Below are 27,848 nucleotides of genomic sequence, written 5' to 3' on the forward strand. Positions count from 1 at the left end.
TCGGCTAACATAACAATAAACATAAGAGTTATAAGGTAATATGCGGAAGAATATCACCGTGGCGGTAGCCACGGTTATACCACACACCCGAACTTGGCATGGCGTAGCCCAGGGTTATTTTAAATAAGCGCGGCCGAAGGCCGCCTACGCGGAAAGGTGTTCTACGCAGAATTACTGTGCATGGCGCAGCCGGTGTTGGATCGGCTAACATAACAATAAACATAAGAGTTATAAGGTAATATCAGCTCGTTCACGAATGCAAAAAAGAGCTTTTTCAAATTATTCGTAAATAAAGACTAGAAAAGTTAAAGATATATATACATCAGATGAAAGATATTTTTATAAGTTATTTTTCGATTCTGCACCGTTTCCGTTTTTTAGATGTGGCAGCACAGCTTTGTAATGTCATCAATAAAATATATATATACATAAATGTGAATGTTGCTACAAAAGCGCAATTGATTTAATAAAAACTTGTATATTAAGTAAAAACAATGCAAGAATTATATGTGAAATATATTAAAATGAAATTTAAGTGTATCGTTGCCAATTTATATAGATATTTATGTGCATAAAGGTTTTGAAAGATGTGTAAATTGTAAGTGAAAGTGCTATAGAAATTTGCTAAATTTGCAAACTTTAATATCAAATAACTCGTAAACTATAAGTCTGCGCACTTTAAGTTATATATATTTGTGATCGGGAGAACTCCCTCTTTCATTTGATACCAAGTTTAACCCCGAACTCGGGGGGTGCTATTCTAAAATTTTCCCGGATGCGGTGGATGAAATGCTATCCAGCGCTAATACGGTTAGAGAATTTAACATCTACTCTGGTAGCCAAGCGGCTATGAAGGCCTTGAGCTCAACTAGCGCCATAGTTATATCCCGGATCTCTTAGCACGCATCGGTACAACTGAACCGAATGAAGATGGCTGGAGGGATTTCCGGATTCCGCTGGCCACCTGTGGATTGCTCCTCCATAGCTGGGCCTCGAGTCAGCTCAGCAAACGTTGGGTGGACACCGAGTCTTGCAGGGTAGCAAGAAGAAAGTGGATGGCAGGAGGTCTGCTGAAATAATTGGGTTCACTAAGGCTCACCTATCAATGATCATTGGGGTTTTGACAGGGCACTGTCCCATGGGTATCCATGCGGTACGTGTCAATATACTGAAAATTCCATCCTGCTGCAGCTGTATGGAGGATGATGAGGTGGAATCACAACAACAGATGCTTGATTGCCCAGCTTTTGCCAGAACTAGGTGAAAGTACTTCGGTCGCGAATCACTTGGATCTCCCGAGGACAAGGGATAACGGAAAATCGTTCCAATATACATTAAAAACGAAAACTTTGCTATTTGGCTTGGTTCAAGAGATATGCACAAATCGATAGCAGTTATCGATAAGCCGCTTAACCCATATAGCGCCTTAACCGTTCTTATTTGCAAGAAGCAAACTATTTATACATAAATAAAATACCATAAGAATATTATGTGAATAAATAATCTCAAATCTCTTGCTTTTTAAGAATGAATTTTGTTATATTTATTAATAAAATTTTTGTATTTAATTTTAGTTTATTTGCACAATATTTGTATTTCTTTGAAAAAAGCAAAACATTATTTTTATTTATTGTTTATATTATTTAATTACTGTATATATGTATATTGTATTTCATAGCATAATGTAAGTAACGTACATTCATAAAAATTTGTGATTTTTTTAATTTTAAACACGCTGTCGCTAGCCAATATAAATACAGACATATTATATTTTGTTTCTTTATATAGAATTTTTGTATAATTATTATTTCAACTGGCATTTCATATTCAACACAAATTCAGTATGCACTTAAAACTAAAAGAAAATATTATAAATTTAAATTATTTTAATATACACATATGTATATGTAATATTGCCTAAAATAAAAATATCGTAAATTTTACATTGTTGCATTGCAATATCAAGTATGTATGTATATTAACCTGGGTCGATTTGTATGGACGAAAGTTAACCTATATCGCGCCATCGATTTTTCGATAGGATTTGGGCTGAGGAAAAAAAGTTCCACTAGGCATACCCAAAAAAATAATTTTCGAGCCTGCAAAAAAAAATGGCGAAGGGGTAAATTTTACGACCAAAACACCAAAAAATATATTTTTTTTTTCAAAAAACTGTTGTAAAAACGTTGGCGATAACAGCTTTTTGGAGACAAAAAATTAGTTTTTGGGTTTTGTGGTGTGTTTTGGTAAACAAATTTACCCTTTCGCCAGTTTTTTTGCAGGCTCGAAAATTATTTTTTTGGGTATGCGTAGTGGAACTTTTTTTTTCTGAGCCCAAATCCTATCGAAAAATCGATGGCGCGATATAGGTTAATAAATCGACCCAGTCTAATGTATATACGTCTAAAAATATAATTATCGAGCTTATTAAAATGAATGCTTCAAATCTGCTTATTATTTACACGTACATATGTGCCTATGGATATTTAAGTGCGTTTGAAAAAAAAAATTTGTAAATGCATTAAAATAATTTTATAAGAGTTACCGAAATTACATTTTAGGCGGTAGAGCTTGTGAAGTAAGCAAATTTTTAATTATAACTAAAAAAACAAATAAATCAAATTACTTCCTCCTCCTAAACAAATGCAAACATGCATTAACCATACATTTTTATTTCATATTTTTATTAAAAATCGTTTAAATAATTTAAAATGCTTTTAGCATTTCTGACCTTATAGTGGCACAGCAAAATTAATTCCAGCAATAATTAAATATTTATTTTTGGTATCATAAAGACTTTATATATATAAGTATGTAAAATAAATAAAGATTTGAAACAAAAAGAAAAAAATAAAAAAAAATAAAATCCAAAATCTTACAAATTTAAGTAAAATAATAATAATTAATATTATTATTTGTATGCATATTCATATATGTGACCTGGAATCATGAAAGGGACCTATTGTGCGAAAACAAGTTTTCGAGAAAAACGCGTTTAAAATTTTTGTTTGGCTTGACTTTGTGAAGCGGCCGGCCGATGTGAACGAATTTTGTAATTAAAATTTAAGTAACTTGCCGATAAGCTACAAGCTTGAAACTTCGAATATATTCAGAACCAAATGACAGTGCAATAATAAGAAAAAAAAACTCCAATAGGTGGCGCATGGATCGAAATTTTCAAAAAATCGCATTTGTGGTCCGATTTGGTTTTAAATGCGATTTGTGAAAAAACTAAGTAAAATAGAAAACTGCGGTTTGTTCCATTGGAAAGAGCGTTAAATTTCTTATAGGAATCACTCAAAAAGTAAACAACGGTATTTTCGCACAATAGGTCCCTTTCATGACTCCAGGTCATATATATCTATTGTATTATATTGTTTTTGCCTCTGCTCTTTCTACGAAATAAACAAACGAAGCATTGTAAATAATATCACGCAATTATGCTTCCATTCTAAACTTGTATATTCAAAATAATTAATTTCGAATATTCGACACTCATATACAGTGAGTGTTAAAAGAAAGTTTACACACGTGCAAATTAACAATATTACCTTCTACTTAAGGGTTTTAGGGGTGACCCAATGGAAGCAAATTTTTATTTTTTTTTGAAAATATACATCCCAGCAAACATTAGGTGTCATAAAAGAGTCAGAAATGAGTCTAAATTGAAGCGTTTACACTATTTATGAGCTCATTTAGGAGTCCGAAATGAACGAATTTCTGCTGTGACAATGTTCGGCCGATATAGGCGTAATTTCATAAAAATTTGTTTAAATGTATGAAAACTCATTTTCATTTTATCTTATCTGCGCAGAACGCGAATTGCCACCCGGATGTTCTAATTTATTCATGGATTTCTATAAAAATCAAATCCACATCACCACCGTATTGTATTCTCCATATTTTTCTTGCTTTTTTCTTCCCTAACAGCTCAAATTTGCTTTCGTTGCTGCTAAAAGTACATTCCAAAATAGGATGTGCTTATACATACTATTTCTTTAGGAAAGTTTAAGCGTTTTATTTGGTTGGGTTTGGATATAAGAAGTTTTTACAGTGAAACTTGCCCATGTAAACCATTTGCATATAATACCCAACGCATTGTCTTTCCATTACCGCCATTGTGGATAAGACAAGTGTGGATCACTTGATTTTTAAAGTTACTATCGCGATATCATCCTGCATCTCTTTCTATCACCCGATGAAGATAGCCGACCGTGTGCGTCCCCATATTGAACATCCTGTCAAAATGCTGTAAAAACGCTAAAAAGTAGCCATCCTTTTTTTTGGTTTTTGAAATCAAATCTTCCAATTCCAATTGGTGGCAAGAGAACTTAGTTGCCTCTAGTTAAAGCGCCAGATTAACAAACGTATGTATAAGGGTAATTACTTGCAACATTTAGACGTGTCTAAGCAGCTAACATATGAAGATCTTGGGCACGGCCCGGGCAAAGCAACATCAAAACTTTAGAAACAAGTTTTTCAATTGGAAGAAAATTGTTCTAAGCAGGGTCGCCCATCGGCAGTGTTTGGCAAGCACTCCGAGAGTATTTATGCCATGAAAAGCTCTCAGTGAAAACTCATCTGTCTTGCAGATGCCGTTCGGAGTCGGAATAAAACAAGTAGGTCCCCTCTCGCCAATTTGTAGAAAAAATTAAAAGAAGCATGACTCAAATTGGAGAGAAGCTCGGCCTAAAATCTCTTCGGAGGTTTTCGCGCCTTACATTTATTTATCTTTTATTTATTTTAAATTCTTAAGTCGAGCGAATATTGTTATATTAGACATGTGTGCACTTTCTTTTGTCACTGACTGTACGTTATCCATATACATATGTGTGTACATATATTTATGTATGCATCTATGTATATTGGTATAAATTTCTCAAATATATATTAATACATATTCTTATCATGAATTATCATATCCTTGCACTTCCTTCGCTTTGTATGCTTTTAACTTATTTCTTATAGTACTCATGCTTGTTTGGCTGCAGAAACTCTACTAAAATTTTGTATTAACTTACATAATTAGCATTCTTTATTTTATTTTAACAAATTTTTTTTGCTTGCAACAAATTACATATATACATACTAGGGTAAGACAAATTTATTGTTGAAAAAGCACATCCAGTTTCTGAATCTATGGGTCATACTGAGTAATATTGTCCATGGGACCATAGGTCTGAAATGAATTTCGAGCCTCCCTAATTTTGTTAGAAAATTTTATATCCCAATCCGAAGAATAGCGGCTCTCACAAGTAAAATACATGAAAATAAATGTCAAATTCGGATTCGGATTGCGATATAAAATTTTCTAACAAAATTAGGGTGGCTCGAAATTCATTTCAGACCTATGGTCCCATGGACAATATTACTCAGTATGACCCATAGATTCAGAAACTGGATGCGCACCTGAAGTTTTGTTTTCGCCATTTTTCCCCATACAATTTGACCCGCCCTAATACATACATATGTATTTCTTCTTGCATAATTAAATTATGTGTGGGTCTAATTTTTCTTCTTAGCTACAGCTTAATCAGGATCTGTGCTATGCTACGGGCATTGTTTTTTGTTTTTGATTATTGTTGCCTTTATGAGGTTAATACGCTTTTGAATTACTGTTATTTTTTCTTCTAAAATTTCCAGGATTCTTTAAATTTATGAATGTTTTTGCTTTTGTTACAGTAGATAATTGTAGATAATTGTTTTGCTCAAAGCATTCATTGCAGCTCTAGCCGATTGCATTCCTCTCCATAGAAGTTTTATTACAGACCTATTCAAACCTACACAAAGAGCTGAAAATAAAAATAAGTGATTATATAACTGATTAGAAAGATTTGTTGGATTACAAGAGTACCTAACAATTGATTAAGTGTAATTGTGAGAAGGTTCAATTACAAATTCAAGTTAAAATTACAATCCGCTGTTTTTGTAGGCTTCAGTGTTTCGCGCGGTACGCTAGATGGGATCACCTTTACACAGGATTGGGAAGGATTCTGAAGTGACCTTATAAAACAGCCCGACCCTGGCCCAAAATAAAGGAACATAAAACAACGCATCAGACTGTTTGTGGATGAACACAAGCGGGCGAAATGGGAGGAGCACTTAAAGAACTGTAACCTCTCGTACGACATCTCTCCTATAAGCATTTTCCAAGACACTTGAAGCCATTCAGCTTCCCTACTTCACTGCAAACATGCGTCTTGCCAATTATCAGCATGTCTTTCAAAAACTGGCACTACCACCGCGCTAAACGCCATCAACACGCGGATAAATTGCGCATTGAATCAGAAACTACACCACAGAACAATACGCGTAGCGCTAGACCTAACAAGAGCTTTTGATTCAGTCAACCAGGACACGTTACTGCAATACTTGGAAGTCCCTTCCTCCAAGTCTGCAAATGTGAACCGCAAACTCTGTCTGGTCAGCAAGCATCGGTGCAACTCAGGAACGTAACATCTAATCCCAGAAGAATTAAACAAGGGATATCATAGGTGGTGGGATACGACAGGGGGATAGGCCGCTTTTCTTTAACTTCTACACATCAAAGATACCTCCGCGACCAGAAAGCGCGACAATTATATCCTATGACGATGACTGCACAATAATGGTTACAGGTCCCGACCCACACATCGATGAGCTATGTAATAGAATAAACAGCTGCCTCCCTGATCTTTCTAGCTTTTCCGCCTCACGAAACCTGAAATTGTTACCGACCAAATCATCGGCGACCTTATTGACAACATGGACACGGCAAACGTTGACCATATTACATTCACGTTGATGACATTACGCTACCGACTGTCATACACCCAAAATTACTGGGTGTGACGTTCGACCAGGATCTACATTTTGGCGGGCATGCAACCGCAATTGCACCTACAACCCAGAGCCGTAAGAAAATCTTCAAATCTCTTGCCGGCAGCACTTGGGGCAAGAACAAAGAAACTTACAAAGCAATTGGTCGACGAATTGCATGCTTCGCGTCCACGATATGGTCGCCAAGCCTAAAGGTTACTCACTGGAAGAAAATACAAGCATGCCAAAACACCATCCCAGAACCGCTACGGGCTGTCTTCTTATGTCCCCAGGACACCATCTACACAGTGAGGCGAGAGTACTCCCCCATAAGGGAGAGAAATGAAACGCTGAACAAACAGTTTTTGTTGAATACCCAGAAACCTTTGCATCGCAATAGACATCTGATTGAGGAAGCCTTGCCTCACAGGGCCATAAGAAGTCATCTCCGCTAGCATTATGAGGAAATAAGCAATCTGAGAACTCAGTATGTAGAAACAAGTAAGGAAGGCTAAGTTCGGGTGTAACCGAACATTACATACTCAGCTGAGAGCTTTGTTGGAGTTGAATGTGGTCATAATTTACTAATATACTGTAAAGATATTCAAGTTTTTGTTAAATTTGACTTACATTTTATTTTTTTAAAGTGGGCGTGTTCGTCATTCTCATTTTGCTAATTTTTATTTAGAACAAATATGTATATTAATAGGAGTAAGATTCCTGCCAAATTTCATTATGATATCTTCAACGACTGCCAAATTACAGCTTGCAAAACTTTTAAATTACCTTCTTTTAAAAGTAGGCGGTGCCACGCCCATTGTCCAAAATTTTACAAATTTTCTCTTCTACGTCATAAGGTCAACCCATCTACCAAGTTTCATCGCTTTGGTTTTTCGCAATTTTCGATATCGGAAAAGTGGGCGTGGTTATAATCCGATTTCATTCATTTTAAATAGCGATCTGAGATGAGAGCTTAGGAATTTACATACCAAATTTCATTAAGATTCCTCAAAATTTACTCAAGTTATCGTGTTCACGGACAGACGGACGGACGGACGGACATGACTAAATGAATTTATTTTTTCGCCCAGATCATTTTGATATATAGAAGTCTATATCTACCTCGATTAGTTTATGCCGTTACGGGGTACCGTTACGCGAACAAAATTAATATACTATGTGAGCTCTGCTCAGCTAAGTATAAAAAAGTACAAAGAGGTCCTCAGTGATATCCACAAAAAGAAAGACGCGCGTCACTCCAGCTTAACTTCGATCTGGATACTGTAAATGTTTATACTCTTACCTATCCTGTATATTCTGCTTGCAATGTGTCCCCACATGCCACCAAACATTTTTCATTGCAATGTGCAACCAACGCCTTTAACACCCCTCTCTCTTTGTGGGCCACCCCCGTTGAAGCTGCTGGTTTCCTTGGACTCCTTTTAGAGGGTATTTATGACAATTTGTGAGTGGTCGCACCTAAGCACTGCCACAACAACGACAGTAGGAGAAGTAGAAACTTCCAGCAAAAACGAATTATTGTCTACTTGGGTTTCTCCGGCGGCATTTACTTATCGATGAAATCATGCTTTCATTCTATAGAACAACTGATTTCAAGAGCGACTAAAGCCAAAGACTGCAGGTCCTCGTTTAAATTAAAGGAAAACAAAAATATCTCCAATAAAAAAACTTTAAATCTACTCCTAAGTGTTGAATTCGGATGAAGAATATTGAAACACCGGTCAAAGTCTCGATCTAGTTCTCGATTCTAATGAGCCCACTAAGATTAAAGCAAAAATATTCGATGCTCAAAATATTGTTACAAATTTCACAAGGTGGAAGTTGTGCGAACCGAACTATCGGATTTCAATGCCATCAAAAAGTATAGCACACACGATAAGTACCATAAAAGGCTTAAATTTGTTTTCTATTGCAGAACTATATCGTCAAATTAACGCAAGAATTGAGTTTGCAGGGTTTTCAACAACCGAATAATATTCTTCATCGTCTTCCATCATTGAGGCCTGGACCGCTAAAAAAATGGGCTCAATGTTAGCCCGGGATTAAATTTAGTGATGTTTTTCAGTAACAAAACCAAAATCCATCACTTTCCTACGGGTAAAGTAATCGGCGTTGAAATATGTATATATCAAGCATAACTGAAAACTCAATATTGAAAAAGGATAACTGAAGACTAATAATGACAGCTGTTGGACCCAAACTAACACGCGGCGTGGTAGAAAGGTGGACTGCCATATATAAGTTATAAAATGTCAAAAGGCTGAGCAAGATACAACGGAGGCAGGCATATCCAACGTCTCTATCCAGTACCAGCCGCAGCTATCAGCTAGCTAAACGGATATTTTCACTTTCTTAGGTTAAACTGGCTAATCCGTAAAACCACATATAGACTGAATGTGTTAATGGCGTTATCAGAAAATTTGCTTTGCGGCTAAACTGAAATAATTTTGCAAATCAGCTCATAGTAGCAGGAATTGTAACCCACAGAACGCAGGACACAAACGCAGTATATACCCAACAGTTTCTTCCTGCAGCTCACACTTTACAAGCTGTTGTCAATGACAACATTTGTTACTAAGTACTAATACTCACCTCATACATAGTTGAGTCCCGATCCCATTGCTCTCCACTTCTCTTCACTCAATAATCTGCAACTCATTAAGGTCCATATCAGATCTCTCTTTACAAAACGTACTCGAACGCTCCAATTTCGTTTCGACACGTGGCTCTTGCCCAATATCTTGTTGTTGTTTTACAGTCGCTGATGTGGACGTATCAATAAACAATTCAATTTTCTGCTTGACCGCATGCGCTGCTTTTAGTACACCGTTGGTAGCATTAATAATTTTATTCTTATTATTCAAATTTGTCATTTGGTTATTGTTTTTGTTGTTAAGCTGTTGTGTGGATTTTCTAAGTTGCAATGAGTTGGGACGACGTGTTGGTATATTGGATGGCAGGGAATTGCGCATATAATTGGCATTTGTTGTTGATGTCGCTGTGACAGCTGTGTGTGAGGCAGAACGGATGGGACCAGAGTGATGAAGTTGATTTTTTTGATGTTGTTTATTGGTGGGTGCGGGGACGGAGTTTGTTTTGCTGCTCCTTTCATCACCGGAGCTGTTGGTGGTTTGTTGTTGTTGTATCTGTTGTTGCTGTTCCTGTTGTAGTTTATTTTTTTCAGCACGTCGCGCAAGAATCTCACGCGATTTTGCCGACAGAAAGCTATGACGCTGACCACCACCTGTATTGTTCTCTGCAGTGGCTGACGACGGTTGACCTGGCATCGAAATCGAACGATTTTTAAACATATTACGTGATGAGTGCGTAGATGAGACAGATGAGAGACGACTAGTCGCCGATTTGGTTGTGGTCACAGACGAAGGACTTGAGCCAGTAGATTTTATGTTTTGTTGTTGCAAATGCTTAGGTGGTTTCGTGCCAATGCTAGTACCACGATGCGTCTTTGTGACGCCATTCGCAGTTTTGCCCACTTGCAACTTACTACCACTACTACCACTGACAGTCGTCAACTGTTTGCCGCTTTTCGCAGCAATAAGAGGATTCGAACGTGACAGCTTTTGCGCGCCATTGGAGAGTGACTCCTGTGAGATTGCCTTATTCGTAATCACTGAATTTTTCATGCTTTCTGCAAGCGAATCATTGCCGCCACGATCCGTAAAACGGTCAGCACTGTCGGTGTTGGTTTTAAGGCGTGTACTCGTGCGACCACGGCGCGATGGTGATGCCAAACTGTCGAGCGACATATTAATAGATTTGTGCCCTATTTGATTGGCGTTTCGACGCGTAGCCGGGCTGGAAGTGCGTGAACTATCACTGGATGAGATCTGGCGACCTTTAGCTTTGCTGGTGGTCGGTATGCTAGAACTTGTGGCGCTACGAACAGGTCCATTGCCAAAAACAGCTGGTGTATGTACTTTGCGTGGCTCCAAATAGCGCGGCCGTACCTCGGACAGTCGTATCACTGCTGGCTTCTTAGTTGCATCAGACTTTGGCTCGACGCTTACAGATTGCACCGTAGGTAGCGGTACAGAAGCTGAAATAGTAGGAGCTTTTGTAGTGTGCATTGGTGCTTCAGATTGAGTGCGACGATGCGTATTCGAGCTATTACGCTCCGAAGTTGTAGCGCTTTGTGAACTGGCGCGTACCGTGTTTGGCACGTGAACGCGCGTATTCGACTTGAGGATTTTACCTGTGTGGAGAAATACAAAAGATTAGAATACAGCTGTGAAAAGAGCTTTAACATTTCTACGTACTTGTGCCCTCGCGCAAATCATTATTGGCCTGCACCCCGCGTTCGGTAGTTTGCACATCTCCTGCCTCTTGCGTCTGTGTAGCCTTGTACAATTGTGTATCTTGTGCCATGGCGCGCTTCGAATGCGCCTGTATTGCCAACTTCACCTGATAGAGATCCTGATTTCGTGTACTACCGCTAAACGTGAACGCCTTCGAAACGGGTTTACTACTACGTTTCAGATCCATTGGTTCGGTTAGACGCGCCAATGTCTGTATCTTTTTACGCAAATCGAGATCCATACGCTGCCACGCTGTAATGCGCATTGCCCGCGAACACTGTCGTATGAGGCATTGTTCGACGGCAGAAAGTATGGCGCTCACCAAACGTATATATTCTGTATCCCACTCCAAATCCTCCTCTTGCAAACCCTGCAACTCTTTGGCTAATTCACCCAAATTAGCTGGCATTTGTATGACTTTCGCCTGCAAAACAGCGTTGAGGCGTGTTACACGCTGATAGCTGCGACATGCCTGATCTGGTGTGAGCGACGAAGCTGTGCGCAAAAGCACACTTTCCAAACGCGGTATGTGACAGCTGCGATCATGCCCGAGTGAGAGGAAAGAATCACTTGCTATTAGGCTGGCAAAATGATCGGCAATGTATGTATAGGCGGCGTCTAAGATGCCACGTACGAGACTCTCACAAATACCGCCCCAGCGGTAGGTAGCCAACTGTATGAGCAAATTATCACAATCGAGCACCGTGTCCAAAACGCTTTCTGATGTCTGTGCGAAAAGTGAGAAGAGTGAGAAAGAGAGTTATTACTAAAAAGAGATTTTAGTCTGAATTCATATATATCGGGCGACATCGATAACACTTCCGAAACATTTTAGGGGAGAGTTTTTATCGATAAAAGAGGAAGAAATTTTTGCTCTCGAATTGCCTTTTCGCAAGATGAAAGTTATTATGCTTTTGTGATTATTCGCAATAGAAAATATGTTGACAGCTTCAAAATCCTTTCTTTAACACCTTTTGAAAGGAGTGGGACGCAAAATGTGCGGGCTTAACCTAAATATGTATAACGCGCTGGCTGTACAACGAGAGTCTGCCAAGCGAACCTTCTTTATACAACAAGTTCTCCATTAGAGTCCCAGAGAAGCACAAATGGGAAGATATCTCTATTTCACACCCTGAATCCACAATCGCCTTCACGAACGGCTCAAAACTTAATGGCAATGTGAGAATTTTATTTACGAAAAGAAGGTTTCACTCCTTATAAGAGAGGTACCGAGCCATCGTAGCATCTTTTATCGAAAGTAGCAAAAGGCAGTAGACGGTCGCTAAACAGACTCGCACCTAAACGTATTACAACGGTGATCACTGGTCACAACGATCCAGTTGACTTGTCCAGACAAAATTTACCCCGCATTAATGAGAATCAAACTACGATCTTGATTAATATTTACCTTAGGACCATTGATTGCAATATTAATGGCGTACACAGCGAGCGAATCGGAATCTCAATCAGAATACTGTAGGAGATATAGTGCTGGAGGGGATATAGAAGTGTTGAGCACTGCCTTTGCAGATGCGCGCTCTGTCCAGGTTATATGTATGTGGACTGTTTGAACAGTCATTTATATCGAAGAGAAGTCCGATCTCGAACTCTTCGGAAGTATATTGCGCCATAGTATTATTATCATTACTACGTCTAAATCCCGGTTTGAACAGAGCACAGTACCAAAGGGGTGGAATACGTGTATGTTTGTTACCAACTCTTTACTTTTATCCCACTATAATGAGAACCGAACGAGCGAACGCATGAGAGTCTCAATCTGATTTCTATATGAGATGTAGAGATGAAGGAGATATGGAAGTTCTGAGCACTTTCTTTGCAGATATCCCGCTCTGTTCAGGATACGTATGGAATAATTGAACAGACACTTCTAAAACCCTCGGAAGTATATCGCGCCAAGTTACTGTTATCATTTCTTTGCTTATCTCCTGGTTTGGGCAGACCGCAGTACTAATCAGGACGAATACTAGTGTTGTTATTGTTCTAACCGTGAAAAAACCCCTGAATGTTTAAGGCAGTTTCGCGAATTTGAGCCTTTCTTTACCGTTCCGGTCCTAGCACAAGCTGATACTGCCTCGGAAACGTTGTTTTTTGCTCTGGAACGTTCGGCTCAGTGGATTTCAGTCGTCTCTTACCACAGGCATGCCTACCGGAAATCCTAACCCATTAACGACTTGGCCCGCTTTTTTATCATTTTAATTCTTGCCGTTTAAGGGGCTAAATAAATCAAAATTGAACTTGAAGATGTAAAGCTTTGAGCTCGTTTGATTGTTTTAATAAAGTGTATTTGTTTACCACTTAGAACAACGGTATTTGATTTCGCATCGATTATTATCTTATCACAAGTAACTATGTAGGTTATAGATGGAATTTGTGTTTACTATTTATTGCCTTGAAATTAAATATATAAAAACGAGCTTAACGGCGTACCAACAAGAATTCTGTATGCTGGTGACCGGCATCATTCTTAAAATCAAAAACCTTTTTACAACTGTTTTATGGGTTAGGTTAGGTTGAACTGGCCGGTCCATGAGGACCTCACAAAGACTGAATAAGTCCGTAGTGTTACCAGAAGTTTGTTTTAATGACCAAACTAAAAAACCCTATGTTATAAAACCTATGTTATAAAATAACTCCGTTCTCTTGGCAAATACTAGAAGCTTCCTAGGATTTATTTCCGGATCAGCACAGTATACCGCAGACCCTACTCCTCCAACTACTTTGGAACCATCTGTGTATACATGTATCGCCTCGTCAGCAATTTGAGCACCCTTGCGCCAACCGTCCACCTCTATTGTGGCGTTAAAATTGCCCTCGAAGCGCAGATAGAGAATCAGGTAGTCTGTTCGTCTTGTGATTGATGACGCTATACTACTATGGCCGTATGGTCGGCGCTCAAGCTGCCCCGAGGCACCGAGCCTGGTTGCAGCTATTAACGCTGTGCTCTTTGCTACCAGGTCTACAGGTGGAATGTGCAGAATGGCATACAGTGCAGGGCTCCCTGAAAACAACCCCGACAGCTGCACTGTATGCCATTCTGCACATTCCACCTGTAGACCTGGTAGCAAAGATAGTCTGCATACCCCTCTAGTTTTTTGAGGTAGGTTGCTTTTTGTGTGGCTTTCCACAAAAAAAGAACTCCATAGTATAGAATAGGGCTTACAATCGCTGTAAAAACCCAATGAGGAAGAGAGGGCGATAAGGCCCACGTACATCCCAGCATTCGTTTACATGCATAAAGTGCCGTTGAAGCCCTTTTCACCCTCTCCTCCACGTTGAGCTTCCATGACAGCTTACTGTCTAGGATGATTCCTAGATATTTTGTGCAAGGCTTATCTTGTAGGAGCACCCCTCCTAACTTAGGCCTGATCCAATTTGGGACCTTGTACCTCTTTGTAAACAAGACCATATCCGTCTTATCCGCGTTGACTTTCAACTCGACATTTGATGCCCAGGTATGAATATCCCGAAGCGCCCGATCCATCAAAGAGCTAATCGTTGGAAGGCACTTTCCACTTATGACAATTCTGCGTAAGCCTAAAATTTTACGGGTCCCTCATCAAATCGCCTGAGCAGTTGGTTGATGACCAGCGTCCACAGCAGAGGTGATAGCACCCCTCCCTGCGGCGTTCCCCTGTCCACTGATTTCGTGGCCTCGTACAATCCCCATTGTGATGTAATCTTCCTGCAATTTAACATGCAGCCGATCCATCTGGTTAAGGCTGCATGTACTTTAAAGTAATTAAGACCATCCATTATCGCCCATTTAGAGACAGTATTGAAAGCCCCAGCAATGTCTAAGAAGACTCCTAGAGCATATTCCTTATATTCCAGGGCTTTCTCTACGCTTATTACCACCCTATGTAATGCGGTGTCTACCGACTTGCTTTGGTGTACGCATGTTGTGATGTGGAGAGCAGCTTTTCATTCACGTTGGACTTTATGTACACATCTATCAGCCTCTCAAAGGTTTTGAGCAGAAATGATGTTAAGCTAATGGGTCTATAATCTTTGGCATACACGTTACCGATCTTTCCCGCCTTTGGTAGGAAAGATAAACGAGCAGTTCTCCAAGAGTGCGGTACATGATTCAGTCTTATGCACCCTTAGAATATTATTTTAAGCCATTCCACGACCGCCCTACTTGAGACTTGTAGTATGGCCGGGAATATACCATCTCCTGTTTTATGGGACTTCATTCAATTAAATTTTTAAGGATTAGTTAAAATGGAGACTGAATTCAAGCAGCTCACTACTGCCAAACACTTCCGTGATAGTTTCCTCAAGGAAGATGTTAAACATCTAATTGGTGCTGAATTAAAGTGAAACGTTGACAATCTGGCAAGGTCATACCAAAACTGACGACTTAAAGCCTTGCCGGTTGATATCCTCATAAGTTGAGGTGTATCTGCGGATTGTCGTGTATCACCGGATTGAGATTGACGTCTGCCAACCAACAAGGTGAAGAAGCTTACCGGTCGAAAGCAAAGCATACCTGTCGAAGGAAGCGTATAAAGTCCAGAGCCGCGAAGGTACCGGGAGCCAAAAATCAATGAACGAGAGCCCCTTTATCCATCTTTTATTGATGACGACCATGTAGAACGCTTTAGGACTTTCTATTTGTTTGCAAAAACCTGAAATCTCTATACCTCTACGCGGTTGGCTAAGATTCGTATAAAAAGAAATTTGAAGTGGGGGGAGAAGGTGAGGCTAGCGTCTTGCTACGATTCACATGAAAACAACCTTATACTATATTTCGTCCATCTCCACCTATTCATGGCCATACTGGAAAAGAAGGCGTCTATGACCGCTCTGAACGCACAACTAAACGAGGTTTTGTTAATCTTTAGACTTTAAACTTATTTTTTCCTTTTAACTGAGTCTGTACTGGTAACAAAACCAAATAATTTGTTTGCTAGTTAGGTTAAGTTGAACCGTTACTTCTATAAAAACCTCGCTTAGACTGAGAGTACCTAAAGTGCTATCCCTGGTAGGCGGAGCATTGTGTTTGCAACCGCAAGATACAAATATAAAACCTCATCCACCGTTTCTTCTTGCGGTCTGCATTTCCTACAACTGAAGTATCTTACGAGATCTAATTTTAAGCATGTGACGTCAGAAGTGCAATGTTAGTAGTCCGCAATGATCATCAAGTCTCTCTTTCTTTCAAGTGATCTTAGAGATTTTGCAGTCTAGAAATTGAATCTACGCCTTTCGTGCTTCATTGATAACATCCGACTCTGTTCTCCATTTAAATTCTCCCAAACGGATGCGGACGTCTACCGTATATGCATTGATTGCTACGCTCCCCTTTTCCAACTAAACGGCGTTTTCTTAAATTCCTTTACACTTATTGCCGGATGGGCTTTATAATCGCCCTAGTGGAAGTGTAACGTCGATAGGTCGTGAATCTCAGCATTTTTTTGAATGCATACAGTGTCTCGAAGTCTTCTTCGCCCTCTTTTCCACATGGAGTTTTCTACGTAATAATAATCCTAGATGTTTTGCGCTTTGTGTTTTCTTGTAAGGTCACCCCACCTATATCAGATTTTGGCCCATTCTTATATTTCCTAATAAAAACGGTTAAAATGGAGACTCAATTCAAGCAGCTCACTATTGCCAAACGCTTCTGTGATAGTATCTTCTATGAAGATGTTAAACATCCGACCACATGGTCGGAACTCAGGCATGCTTATCTCGAAGCTACTTGGATTGGCCTATTCTTGGCAAATCAAAAATTCGTCACCTATGAGGACCAAAACGTCATCGAATTTTTATCTGTACCTCCTCTGCTTTTCAAGGCTTTGGCGCCGTTCTCAGAGAAGTTATACAGATTTCAAATAAAACATAGACTCACTGATGATGCCTCAAAAGCATTAAAACGCGTAGGAGGGAATGGAGAAAATTATGATACTTTACTATTTTGGCCAAAGTTGCTTCAACCCTCTAAGCAAATACTTAAAAATTGGCGGAGCAGCAAAATTTAATCCAAATAAGGTGCTAGGTGAACGACCCGAAGAAAGTATGGAGTGTTTCGGATAAATCTACACTTGAGGACCTACATATTTTATGCTGACACCGAAAGTCATCTGTAAGCCAGGTGAATTTGTTGAAAAGCTTTTCGTGGTACAAAAAACGCCAGATGTGTTTTTCAAATAACTGGCTAGGGATGAGCTCGCTTAGGACCTTCGGTGTGGTAGGGGAGTATGCTAACTTCATACCGAATCGGCAGAAAGTTCATATTTGCAAGAAATATTGGATTGGAACGTGTAGGTATTGTAATACACTAAAAAAAAAAAATCTAAACAAAGCACTTACCATATAAGCGACTATTTGCTGACGACATCTTCCCAGTATATCCGATGGTAATTGAGCAAACTGACGTGTTGGCCAAACCTTCATGTAATGACGACATGTCCAACGCAAACATTTACGATACAAATCATCCAAAGAATGGGTCAAAGCTACAGGTAACACCTGTAATATACCATCAATGCAACCCGAGCACGGCTTATGGAAATTGTGGCAATAATTTGTCTTTAGCGCATGCGCTGTCACCTCCTTCAAACCCTCTAAACCGAGCAGATCAGCCAATGCTGCCAATTCCATTAAACTTATGCCATCTGGTGGATGTGAGGCACCCGAATATATATGACACAAAGCAAAATGCACAGCCGAATAGGAATAACCTTGCAGTGATACCACGCTCGTTGCACCGCTGCCAGCCAACATAGCCGCAAAGTACTGACAACGCGAACGCAAAATACATTTATGCGCCTTAATGCGCCGTCCATGTACTTCAACAATCATATCGGTAGCAATCTCTTGTAGGAACATTTTTAACAAATCCTCGCCCAGTCGACGCGGTTGACGACACGATATGGAAGACTCATCCATGCCAGAACGACTGATACTCGAAGCGAGACTAGAATCGCCACTAATATCGGTTTGTATATAATCCATTTGATCGCAAATTATATTGTTTGGTAGCGAATTGGAGAACTCTTTCGAGAAATTGGGAAATAGGCGTGATAGGCTGCGTAAGCTCTCAACAGAATTGGTAATACTGAGAAAACTGTTGCCTTGTGAGCGTGACATTGTCCACGAGTGTGGGCGCGCTTTCGAATCGTCACGGAAAAGACGATTAATTTGACGATGATTATTGCCAACACTTTTGCTCATCGATTCGGGTGAGTGCAATTCGAATTTAGTGGGCTTATCCATATCGGAGAGCTTAACATAAGGCGCCTTCTCTACCTCACCGTGCTCATTGACCGTTTCAAGCAACATTTTTTGCTTTTCTATCGTCGCATGCAAACTTTCCATTGTATGACTTGAAGCGCTCTTCTTGGGAGATGAAGTCTCCTTTGTCTCGATTATAGTTTCCATAATAATAGCTGATGACCGATTCGAAGGTATTTGTTGTAATTGTTGCTGTTGCTGCTGTTCTTGCTGTAGTGCGGCTTCGCGCATAGCCAACTCTTCGTCTTGCTGAAAGGTTAAGTCCTCCGTATCAGTGTTGGTGGATACGGGTGAGATGTCTTTGGAAAGCATGCCATCCGTTATTGAAGCTAAACTACTTTTATCGAAAGTTTCATTGATCTGCACATCTCGGCGGCGTCTTTTCACTCGGCCACTATTTGTATTTGCTCCACCACCGCTGCCAGCATGTAAAACCTCCTCATTGCGTTCTCCACCCGATACAGAATTTCTTGCGGAATTATTCGAACAAGTGCTCAACTCTGACTTCGAACCGGTGAGCTCGTCAAAAGGTGAGAAAGAACTATCCACCGAAAGAGAGGATGCCTTTGAAATTATTGGTATTTTATCTATGATACTCATCAAACCATTGCCACCATTCTCCTTGCAATCACCGTTTGCGGTTAAACTGATCGAGCGCTTGTAGTCGCCTGTCACACATTCCTTGGCTGCTGGGTTATTACCCCACGAATGACGCTTGCTTGCTTCGTTTTGTGTGCGCTGTTGCTGTGAAATGCGTCTTATTGCCGCCACTGTATATGGTGGCTCCAAATTACATCTGTAGTCAAGCGATTTGCTCTCACCACTATATGTGTCATTCTCTGTACTTATTTTTAAATTGCTGCTCTTTGCCATAAGAGTCTCCGTAGAGCTTGCGCTTGAGCGCATCACATCGTCAGCGCGACGTTGAGCTGCTTGCGTGCCGTATGAACTTGAAAGTCGTTGTGCTAAGCTAAATGGCTCTTTTCTTTGCAGACCACCCGGTTTCTTACTTTCTCCGCCAATATCTATAAACATACTAAATATATTCTTCTTATCTGCTGTAGCGTCCTCCTTTTTCACTTCTGCGGCCTTCTCGGCATCACCGTCTGCATATTCACTCTTTGAGAGATTTATAAAAAATCCTGTGGGCTTTGGCGCTGTATACGATTTGCTCATTTGTGGTTTAATTGGTTTTTTTGTGAGATCATCCGTGCTGGGATTTTTGTCCATGTCATTTAATGACACATAAAAACCACAACCGCTCTTGTGCGAACTCGTCGAATCGGAGCGTTCACGAAATTTACCAGCCGACGTTTCCATACTTGAAGTTGAGCTAGTACTTTTGCGTCGCTCCAGCCGGCAGTCGCTCATATCCACCACCCACGATGCTATACCGGGTATGGGTTTGCGCGTTTTAGATCTTGAACGCATTTCCACTTGCTCATCCTCGTCATCGTCGGCCAATGGACGTGTGGGCTCAAAGTCTAAGGATGCAAAACCGCCCGACACAATGGGACATGACTCGAGTCGACGTTGCACTGGAGGACTTTCACATTGCTTGGGCGCAAAATCTTTGATTGAGGCACCACCAGAAATGATGGGATTTGCTTCGTCGAATTTTGAGCGTTTTGGTGTGCGTGGCATTGGTATTGGGGAGTCTGTGGCATCGCTGCAGTAAGCGCCAGAATCACGTTGATGTGATAGCGACGATGACATTGTGTAATCACGATGTATGGAAGAATTATTGCTGGAGGCATTTTCAATGTGCACAATAGAGTTATGTGGTGTATCTGGTTGCACAAAAGTTGTATGCAGGTGACTATCATAATCATCGGCTGTATGGGCACGGTTTCCGGCGTTCAGACAAGGGCGATGCTCATGTTCGGACCAAACTAAACTCGGCGCTGGACTAGACGATGAGTAATCTGTTGTATAGCTGAGATCACTATGTGCAGCATGCACTGCAGTCGGATGTGTAACACTAGCGCCGGCAGAGTTGTGCATGGGGAATTTCGGGCTTACCGCTAAGGGATGTATACTAAATTGTTGCATATTATGCTGAAAAATATACGGTGCACGTGGTTTATGTTCCTGTTCGCGCCGTAATTTAACAATTTCAGAAGAATCGGAGGAATCCGCATCTGCAGTGGCTAAAGAAACTGAAGAAGCTTCATTGACATTCTCATGTGTGTTGGTAGATGGCTGTTGTTGTTGTGGTACAAGTTGCGGTGACGACTTACCTACAGGTTCTTTGGTTGTATTATTTAATGGCGCTTTTTGATTTTCATGCTCACGCTTCCATAACTTCTCCTCATCGGAGAGATTATTTGTTGAAGTTGCCGATGCCGCTTCAGAATTTGAGCTTGAACTTGATTTTGAGAGATTAAACATTTCAACCGTTTCAGGCATATCTTTAGATTTCACTTTGCATTTAGCAAATGCTTTATGGAATGCTTCAAGTTTTTTTGTAGGTGACTCTTCATCCGCTTCACTTGCACCATGCACACGATCTTCTGTGCAATCTTCGGGTTGCTCTTCCTCATCTTTACCGACATCCTCATTCGATTGCTGTCCATCTAAACTGGGATAGGAGAGTACTTCATCTTCGTCACGCAACGATGAGGCATCAATAAAGCAAGCGCTGTGACCTGATGAGTTCATTGCGTTCTCACGACGCTCAAGATCACGCAACAATGAATGTGTGCTTATGCCGGTAAATAGTGAACTTGTATCCGCCGTAGCAGTTGCGCCTGTCGAGTAGGTGCGTTCACGTAGATAAGGCGCAATATCGGGCTCTTTAAGTAGGTGCATTTGCAACTCAGCTGCACCATTTTTATCGCGCTCTTTTGGTTGCTCAAACGGAGTTTGTGGCAGCTTGCCTTCAGTTTGCACATAATCAACGTTAAAATGCATCTCGCTTGGGTTACTCGTTGTAGTTCTTATGAGAGCCGTTGTATTAAGTACGCTACCGCTTGCCATACCACTCCCATGCGGAAACACAGATTCCCAGGAGCCAGTCTCTGAAGAAATTGAAGATGTTTCCATAATAACAATTTCCTCATTTTGACGTTGTTTTTCCTCCTTCGATGTGGAATGTAGTAGGCCAGCGCTGGCACTAGCGCTCACTCCACCACTGCCTACACCAGTGCTGCCAGCACCATTGCTACGCTTTTGACGCGCAGCTGGTTTTGGTGCTGCTGCAGGTAAATGCGCACCATCGTATACTTTGTTATCGTATGCTGTTGCGGCTGAGGTTGCTGCTACTTCCGCGTTGGCCACGTGTGCAGCATCGCTAGGACTACTTTGATTGCTGCAGCCATTATTCACACCACTGCTGCTACTGCTCGTGCCAGTGCTTACGGGTGAAAATGTATCACGCTCCTCATCACCCAAATCTACCTCGCACGTTTTGGTCGACGATATGCTGCTTTGACGTGTTAGTAAATCCAACGTAGTGGGTATATTTGTGCCGGCGCATCTAATATCCTCGCTATATTGTGGTGGCGATGAAGTGGTTGTAGATGAATTACTGCTACCATTTCCATCACTGACGACACCTCCACCACCGCCGCCGCGTTGTGGAGGTTGTGGGCGCGCATGTCGTGCGGAGGCTACTGGCGGCAATGCGCTCTCAGCAAGGCCATTGGCAGTCACGTTGGGACATTGTGTCGCCGCCATTAGTGCAGCTGCTGTGGTGGGTGAATGTGCTGTTGCTGCGTTTATATCCATTCTTGTTTAGTTGACTTTCTAATGCTATGTATGTAAGTAAAAAATGCTGAGAGTATATCTTTGGGATTTGTTGTTTTCGTTGTTCTATTCTATGTTGCTATGCTATTTCACGACGGGTTAATTACCATTTATAATGCTTCATTAGGCAAATTGTTATGCGGCCGCCGCTTAGATGCATGCTATTGTCACCGGTGCCTTTTTTGTTGTTGTTGGTGTTTTGCACTTTACCAAAAGTGATCTGTCGTTTTTCTTTAATGCTTCCACACTTTACAGTCACGCTCAACGAATTCTTTTGGCTTTATGCCGCCCGCCGTTGCTTTTTATTGTGGCTCGTAATTTAGCGGCAGTAAAAATATTGCAGAAAATGTTCTAAAAAGTCGTAAATGTGTTTAGGTCTTTTTTTCTATTTTTTGTATAGAAAAACTGCACTGCAAATTCTAAATTAAGTAATTTTTGTTATTATCAGGCTCCGTCGCTCTCTAATAGCTGAAAAATGTTGAATGTTGCGTAGCGTTTAAATTGTAATTTTTGTTCTGACTTGTTTTCTTTTTTTTGTTTTGTTGTTGTTGCTTTCCGCTGTTGATCTGTGAATGCCGTAGCGTTTTTGCTGCTGCGAAGTATGTATTTTATTTGTCGCCTTTATTTCATAATTTTCTGGTATTAATTGCGGACAAATGCCGCTCCGTTTGTACGTTTTTACGAGGCATATATTTAAAAAACTACTTTTTCTTTAATATTGGTTCGAATTGCAGGCAGCTTAGATGTAGTAAAGAGATCGTGCATATATACAACAACAACAAAATATTTAGCTTTTTGTTCGCCTTTAAGTTTCTACTAAACGTTGTTTTTGTTTGTAGTTTCACAATAATATTGTTTTTATTTTTGTTTATTTTTTTTTTGCTCTTGTTGTTTTGCTTGTACCTATTTTTTTACTTTCCTTGAGCTTTATTATGCTTGTTTTTCTATTTGCTTTTTTTTTTTTTGTAATTTTTTTGTTGTATTACTGTTGTTTTATTTTGCTGCAACTTTTGTGCTATTTTGTTTTAAATAAATTACAATTTTTTATTCTGTTATTTTAACAAGTTTTTTTTATAATATTTTCTTCTCCAATTCTTGTTATTTTGTATTTTTTTGTGTTTTTTATTTTTTTAGTTGTTAAAATTGCTATTATTGTTGTTGTTCTTTGTTAAAACTTTTACTCGAATTAAACATTAGCTGCTTTTAAGCAATGTTTTAGCTCTCAATACGCTAATGTTACTGTTCCTGTAGTTAATCGCTTATGTTGTTGTTTTCTCTAGCGTATCTTTGGTTGTGTTGTTTGTTGTAGTCACTGTTGTTATTTTAGCGTTTTATATATTTTTCGTTTAAAGAGTTGACAACGTTGCACTTGTGGTTGCTATTTTCTGACTTTTTGCCTTTAATGTAGTTGTTATTTTTCTGGTTGGCCTTCCTGTTGTTATTTGTTATTTTAATGTTTTGTTTTTTGCTTACCTTTCAACAGTTGTAGTTTTCGACTTTTGTGTTTGTTGTCGCTTAAATCTTTTGCTGTTGTTTAAATTTTTCTTGTTATTTCTTGTTCTTCTTGTTGCTGTTTTACTTTGCTAGTTGTTTTTTAGTTCCTTGTTGTTGTTTTACTTTTCTTTTTGCAGCTTTCTATCTAAAATTTTATTGTTTTTAGAGTTGTTTAGCTATTATTGTTGCTGCTTTCTACTTTAACTGTTGCTGTTTTATTGTTGTTTACTTTTGCTGCTCTATTTTTCTTTATGTGGTTGGTTTAAATTTTGTTGTTCTAATCTTTTTTAAATTTTATTGTTTTTGTTTTTACCTGTGTTCTTTTTTTCTTGTTATTTTTGTTTTCACTTTTGATGCTTTCGTTTGCTTTCGCTGTTGTTGTAATTTATTTGTTGTTATTTTTAAATTTTTGTTTGTGGTGGTAACTCTTGCTACTGTTTTCACTTTTTTTATTTTCAATTTCTTACTGTTGTTTTATTTGCATTTTTTTCACTCTTTTAGTATTAAATTTCACCTTAGTTATAATTATCAAATTTCATTTCTAATTGTTTTAAATTTCTTTTTTTTTAATTTTGTTGCTGTTATTATTTAATTTTTGTTGTTGATTTCATTTCTGAAATTTCCTGTCTTATAGCTTTTTTTCGTGGTCTTATTTAATGTCTGTTGTTTTTTTTAATTTATTTATTGTTGTTTTTTTTTTTTTTTGTGTATATTGTTTTCACTTTAATCACGTTTGCATTTCTTTTTATTTTATTTTTTTTGTAAATTTTTTGTTATTATGTTGTTCTTTCTTACATAATTCCTCTTGTTGCTGCGCTTCACTTTTATTCTTGTTTTACTTTTCTTGCAGTTTCTTGCTCTAGCTACTATTGTTGCTATTGCCTTTTATACAACTTTTGCTGTTGTTAATTTTTATGTCTGTTGTAATTTTTTCAACTTTTAAGCTGCTGTTGTAATTTGTGTTGCTTTTTGCTGTTTAACTATATTTTTAGCTTTTTATTTTTATATTCTCGGTTTTTTTTTTGTTCGTTTTTCGTTTCAATGGAGTTACTCTAATGCGGGGTGGTTTGTGTTGTTCTTGTTGCTATATTTGTTATTAATATTATTCTATTTCTCTTTGCGTGCTTCGCCACACACAGATACTTAAAACACTTGGCTATACTTTCTTAGGTCTGAGCTAGATATATTTTTTTGTGTGCAGCAACTTAAAGAATTATTTGCTTGTCTTCTTTCTTATGCTTCTTCTACAATCACCAAGAGTTTCTAACTTTATTGTAAGTAACTATGGTTGACAACAACATATGCATTTTTGTCCTTTTGCTATACGAAATAATTTTTATATTTATATCTGTAAGTTTTTTTTCTCATAAACTCTTTCTCTGCTGTCGCCTATGCTACAAAAGTGAACTGCAACAATCAGCGCTGGCACTCAACCAAATCGGTCTACGGACAACGAACGAGTTCTTATAATTCTTCTTAGATTACAATGCCTTTCAGAGTAGCTAGTTGTTTGCTTTTGTTGTTGTTGTTGTTTTTGTTTTTGCAGTAATCGATCGTTAATTTTTTCCGTTAACTTGCAGCACAATTAAATTGTCTTGAATGCACTTTTTTTACATTCTATGCGATGTTTTTTACCACTTCTAACAGCTGTACGTTTACTTTTTTCTCATACTGTTCCTCGTTGAGTTTCTTGTTTACTGGTTAAAGTTTCTACCCAACTTTTAAATATGGTCCAGTAGTGTTCACAGAACCATACCACGTAGTTGTTTTTGTTGTTGCTTTCCGCTACTACTCTCACTTCAACATAGTGTCGCTACTGATTATGCGCTAATAATGCAACAAGAACAAGAAAAAGTGCAAAAAAGTTGCCAACACGACTGTCTTGCCAATAGATTGCACGTTTTTTGTCTTGTAGATTACTATGACAGTTGTTGTTGTTATTGTTGTTGCAATAGCTTCTGATGCTTGCGGCTATTGTTATACACAGTTGTTGTTATTAACACCTCATTTTTTGTCTACCGGCAGCTGCACTTCAAGCTTTGTATTCTTTTTGTTGTTGTTGCTGCCAACGCTTCTGTAAAAATACGCCTAGTTTTGTTGTTGTTATTATAACACGATATTTCCTCTTTTTTTTTTGTATTTAGTTACTGTTGGCGCTGTCGGTGCTTAGCGTTGTTGTGGCAGCTTAGCAAGTAAATGTTCGCCGTGTCGCGTTATATTCAGCTTTTGTTGTTGTTGTATTTGTTGATAAACTACAGTCAACATTTTGTAAACTTGTTTCTATTGCCGTTGATTTATTGCATCTGCCGCAATTTTTTAGGCGCTACAGGCGCTGCTGTTGTTTATGTATTTAAGCACAAATGTTATTGTTGTTGTTTTTGCTTTCGCTAATTGTTGTTTGTTTTCTTTTCTATTGCTACTACTTCAAATATTTATTTGTTATACTACCTCTTATTACTCTTTTAATGTGTACATCGAATGCTGTTCGTGCTCTTAATGCTATTTTCGGTGCAATTGTTTATTTGTTGTTGTTTTGTAAATTCCGTGCCGCAGTCCGTTATAAGTGTATAATTAACCTGCAATGAGAAGAAATAAACAAATATTTAACTTAATAACAATTTGTATAAAATAAACAAAAAACAGTGCAGTGGAGTTTTGAAAAGCTGGATATATGCACTTTAAGGTGGATCGAAAACCATTTTAAGATTTTTTATTTTAAACAGCCAGTTCTGAAGCTTTTATACATACTTCGTAATTAGTCTTCATAAAACAACTTGCTTGCCCTTATGAAATTGACTACGATCGCCTGATCCACCTTCCTTATCTCCACCCCTTCACCAGACTTTCAAAACCGGTGTGTACAGAAATCTGAGTCGTCCTAATTGCAGTCATGGACATCGGCAGGTAATATTATGAGTCCTCTTCATTCTTACAGCTTTTGCAGAGGGAGCTTGATGGTATATGTCATTTTCGGAGCATCTGCTATATAGCAATGTGACCTCTAACGCCCGCTAATACCTATTCTCATTGCACATTTGATTAGTTAGAGTTCATTCCCACCATGGTCATAGGAGCCATGCAGAGAAAGTGGCAGACACCTTTGAACTGTTGCTTATCGGATGCAGAGCGGAACAGTTGGTAGCCACACTTATACCAATAGCTCTAAGGTATTTGTAATTAATCAAGGGCTGCGACCTTTTCAGAACCACCCACAAATAAAGCAATTTAGAACGCGTTCAAAAGATCTGCAAACGGTGGTAATTTCCATTTCCTCGCACACGGCAATGTTAAAAGTGTCAGTTGAAGGCACATCGAGGGGACAGAAGTAGAACTAGTATCGTCTATAAATGCGCTATTTTAGAAGTGGAGCGATGCGCTGCAGTGAGCCTTCAGGCCTAGCAATGATCTAGGTTGGACCACAGCAATAGTATATTCCCCAGGATCGTACAATATTGTTTGACGCGTTCATATTCATGTAGCAATTTTTCGTTGTCATATCGCGAGCAAATTAATTTCTTTCAATATTGCGGTTGGATTCTAATGACTTGAAGGGACTGTCAAGAAAAGTCGTCCTCTGGGACTGTACTAGTCCGAAGCAACCTGCTTGTTCTGTTTATGGCACGGACCTCGGCCTGAAAAAAATGCAAACGTGCGGAAGCCGCAGATGTTTCGTGTACAGCCGATCCCAAGTGCCTTTTTACTTTGAGATATAACTGTAAACGAAAATGTGCATAATAATGTGTAAGCCCTAATTCCACTCCTCTCTCTCAGTACATCTCAAGTTCTATACCTAAAATTCAACAACCGAAGTTTCAGACGTTAAATAAGTTCTTACGTCATCTAATCGTCCGAAATAGGCCGATTTCAATATGTTGTACCCTCATAGTCTGATACCTTCCACAAGACTAAAACGCCTCGCGTTAGTATGAGGGTCTTGTTTCATGAGCTTAGTAATCGTTTAAATTAATTTATCAGTCCAGAAGAGAAGCGCCTCCGTGAAGTGTGACCTTGGTGGACACTTTATGTACATACGGAGACAGCGCTCATAGTGTAGAGTAAATTCATGCAACTGTAACGCCTCGTGCAAGTGCCGTGCAAGCCTTTTCAATATCAAGGCAGCCTGCCATGGTGTACTTCTTGCAGCTTAGAATTATCTTGATAGCTCTAACCACCACGTGAAAGGCGCCTAGAAGCGCTTTGCGTGTTAAGCTA

General features: G+C 39.2%; 1 protein-coding gene across 11 annotated transcripts in view; it reads right to left on the reverse strand.

Annotated features, from left to right (window-relative positions):
- Positions 1-1,514: 1,514 nt before the first annotated feature.
- Positions 1,515-27,848, reverse strand: part of LOC137252423 (serine-rich adhesin for platelets) — a 236,989-nt gene continuing 210,655 nt past the window's right edge. For 9 of the 11 annotated variants that reach the window (XM_067788084.1, XM_067788081.1, XM_067788079.1 and 6 more), the window contains 4 exons: positions 17,472-26,212; positions 11,097-11,862; positions 9,412-11,032; positions 1,515-5,792 (listed from right to left, as the gene is read on the reverse strand). In XM_067788084.1, the coding sequence (XP_067644185.1) occupies positions 9,456-11,032; positions 11,097-11,862; positions 17,472-22,124 (6,996 nt within the window). In that variant the 5' untranslated portion in view covers positions 22,125-26,212 and the 3' untranslated portion in view covers positions 1,515-5,792; positions 9,412-9,455. The remainder of the gene's footprint in view (positions 5,793-9,411; positions 11,033-11,096; positions 11,863-17,471; positions 26,213-27,848) is intronic. The other 2 variants (XR_010953554.1, XM_067788080.1) reach the window with 2 other exon arrangements.

Source organism: Eurosta solidaginis, chromosome 5 (genome assembly GCF_040869045.1).
Source record: "Eurosta solidaginis isolate ZX-2024a chromosome 5, ASM4086904v1, whole genome shotgun sequence".
Lineage (NCBI taxonomy): Eukaryota > Metazoa > Arthropoda > Insecta > Diptera > Tephritidae > Eurosta > Eurosta solidaginis.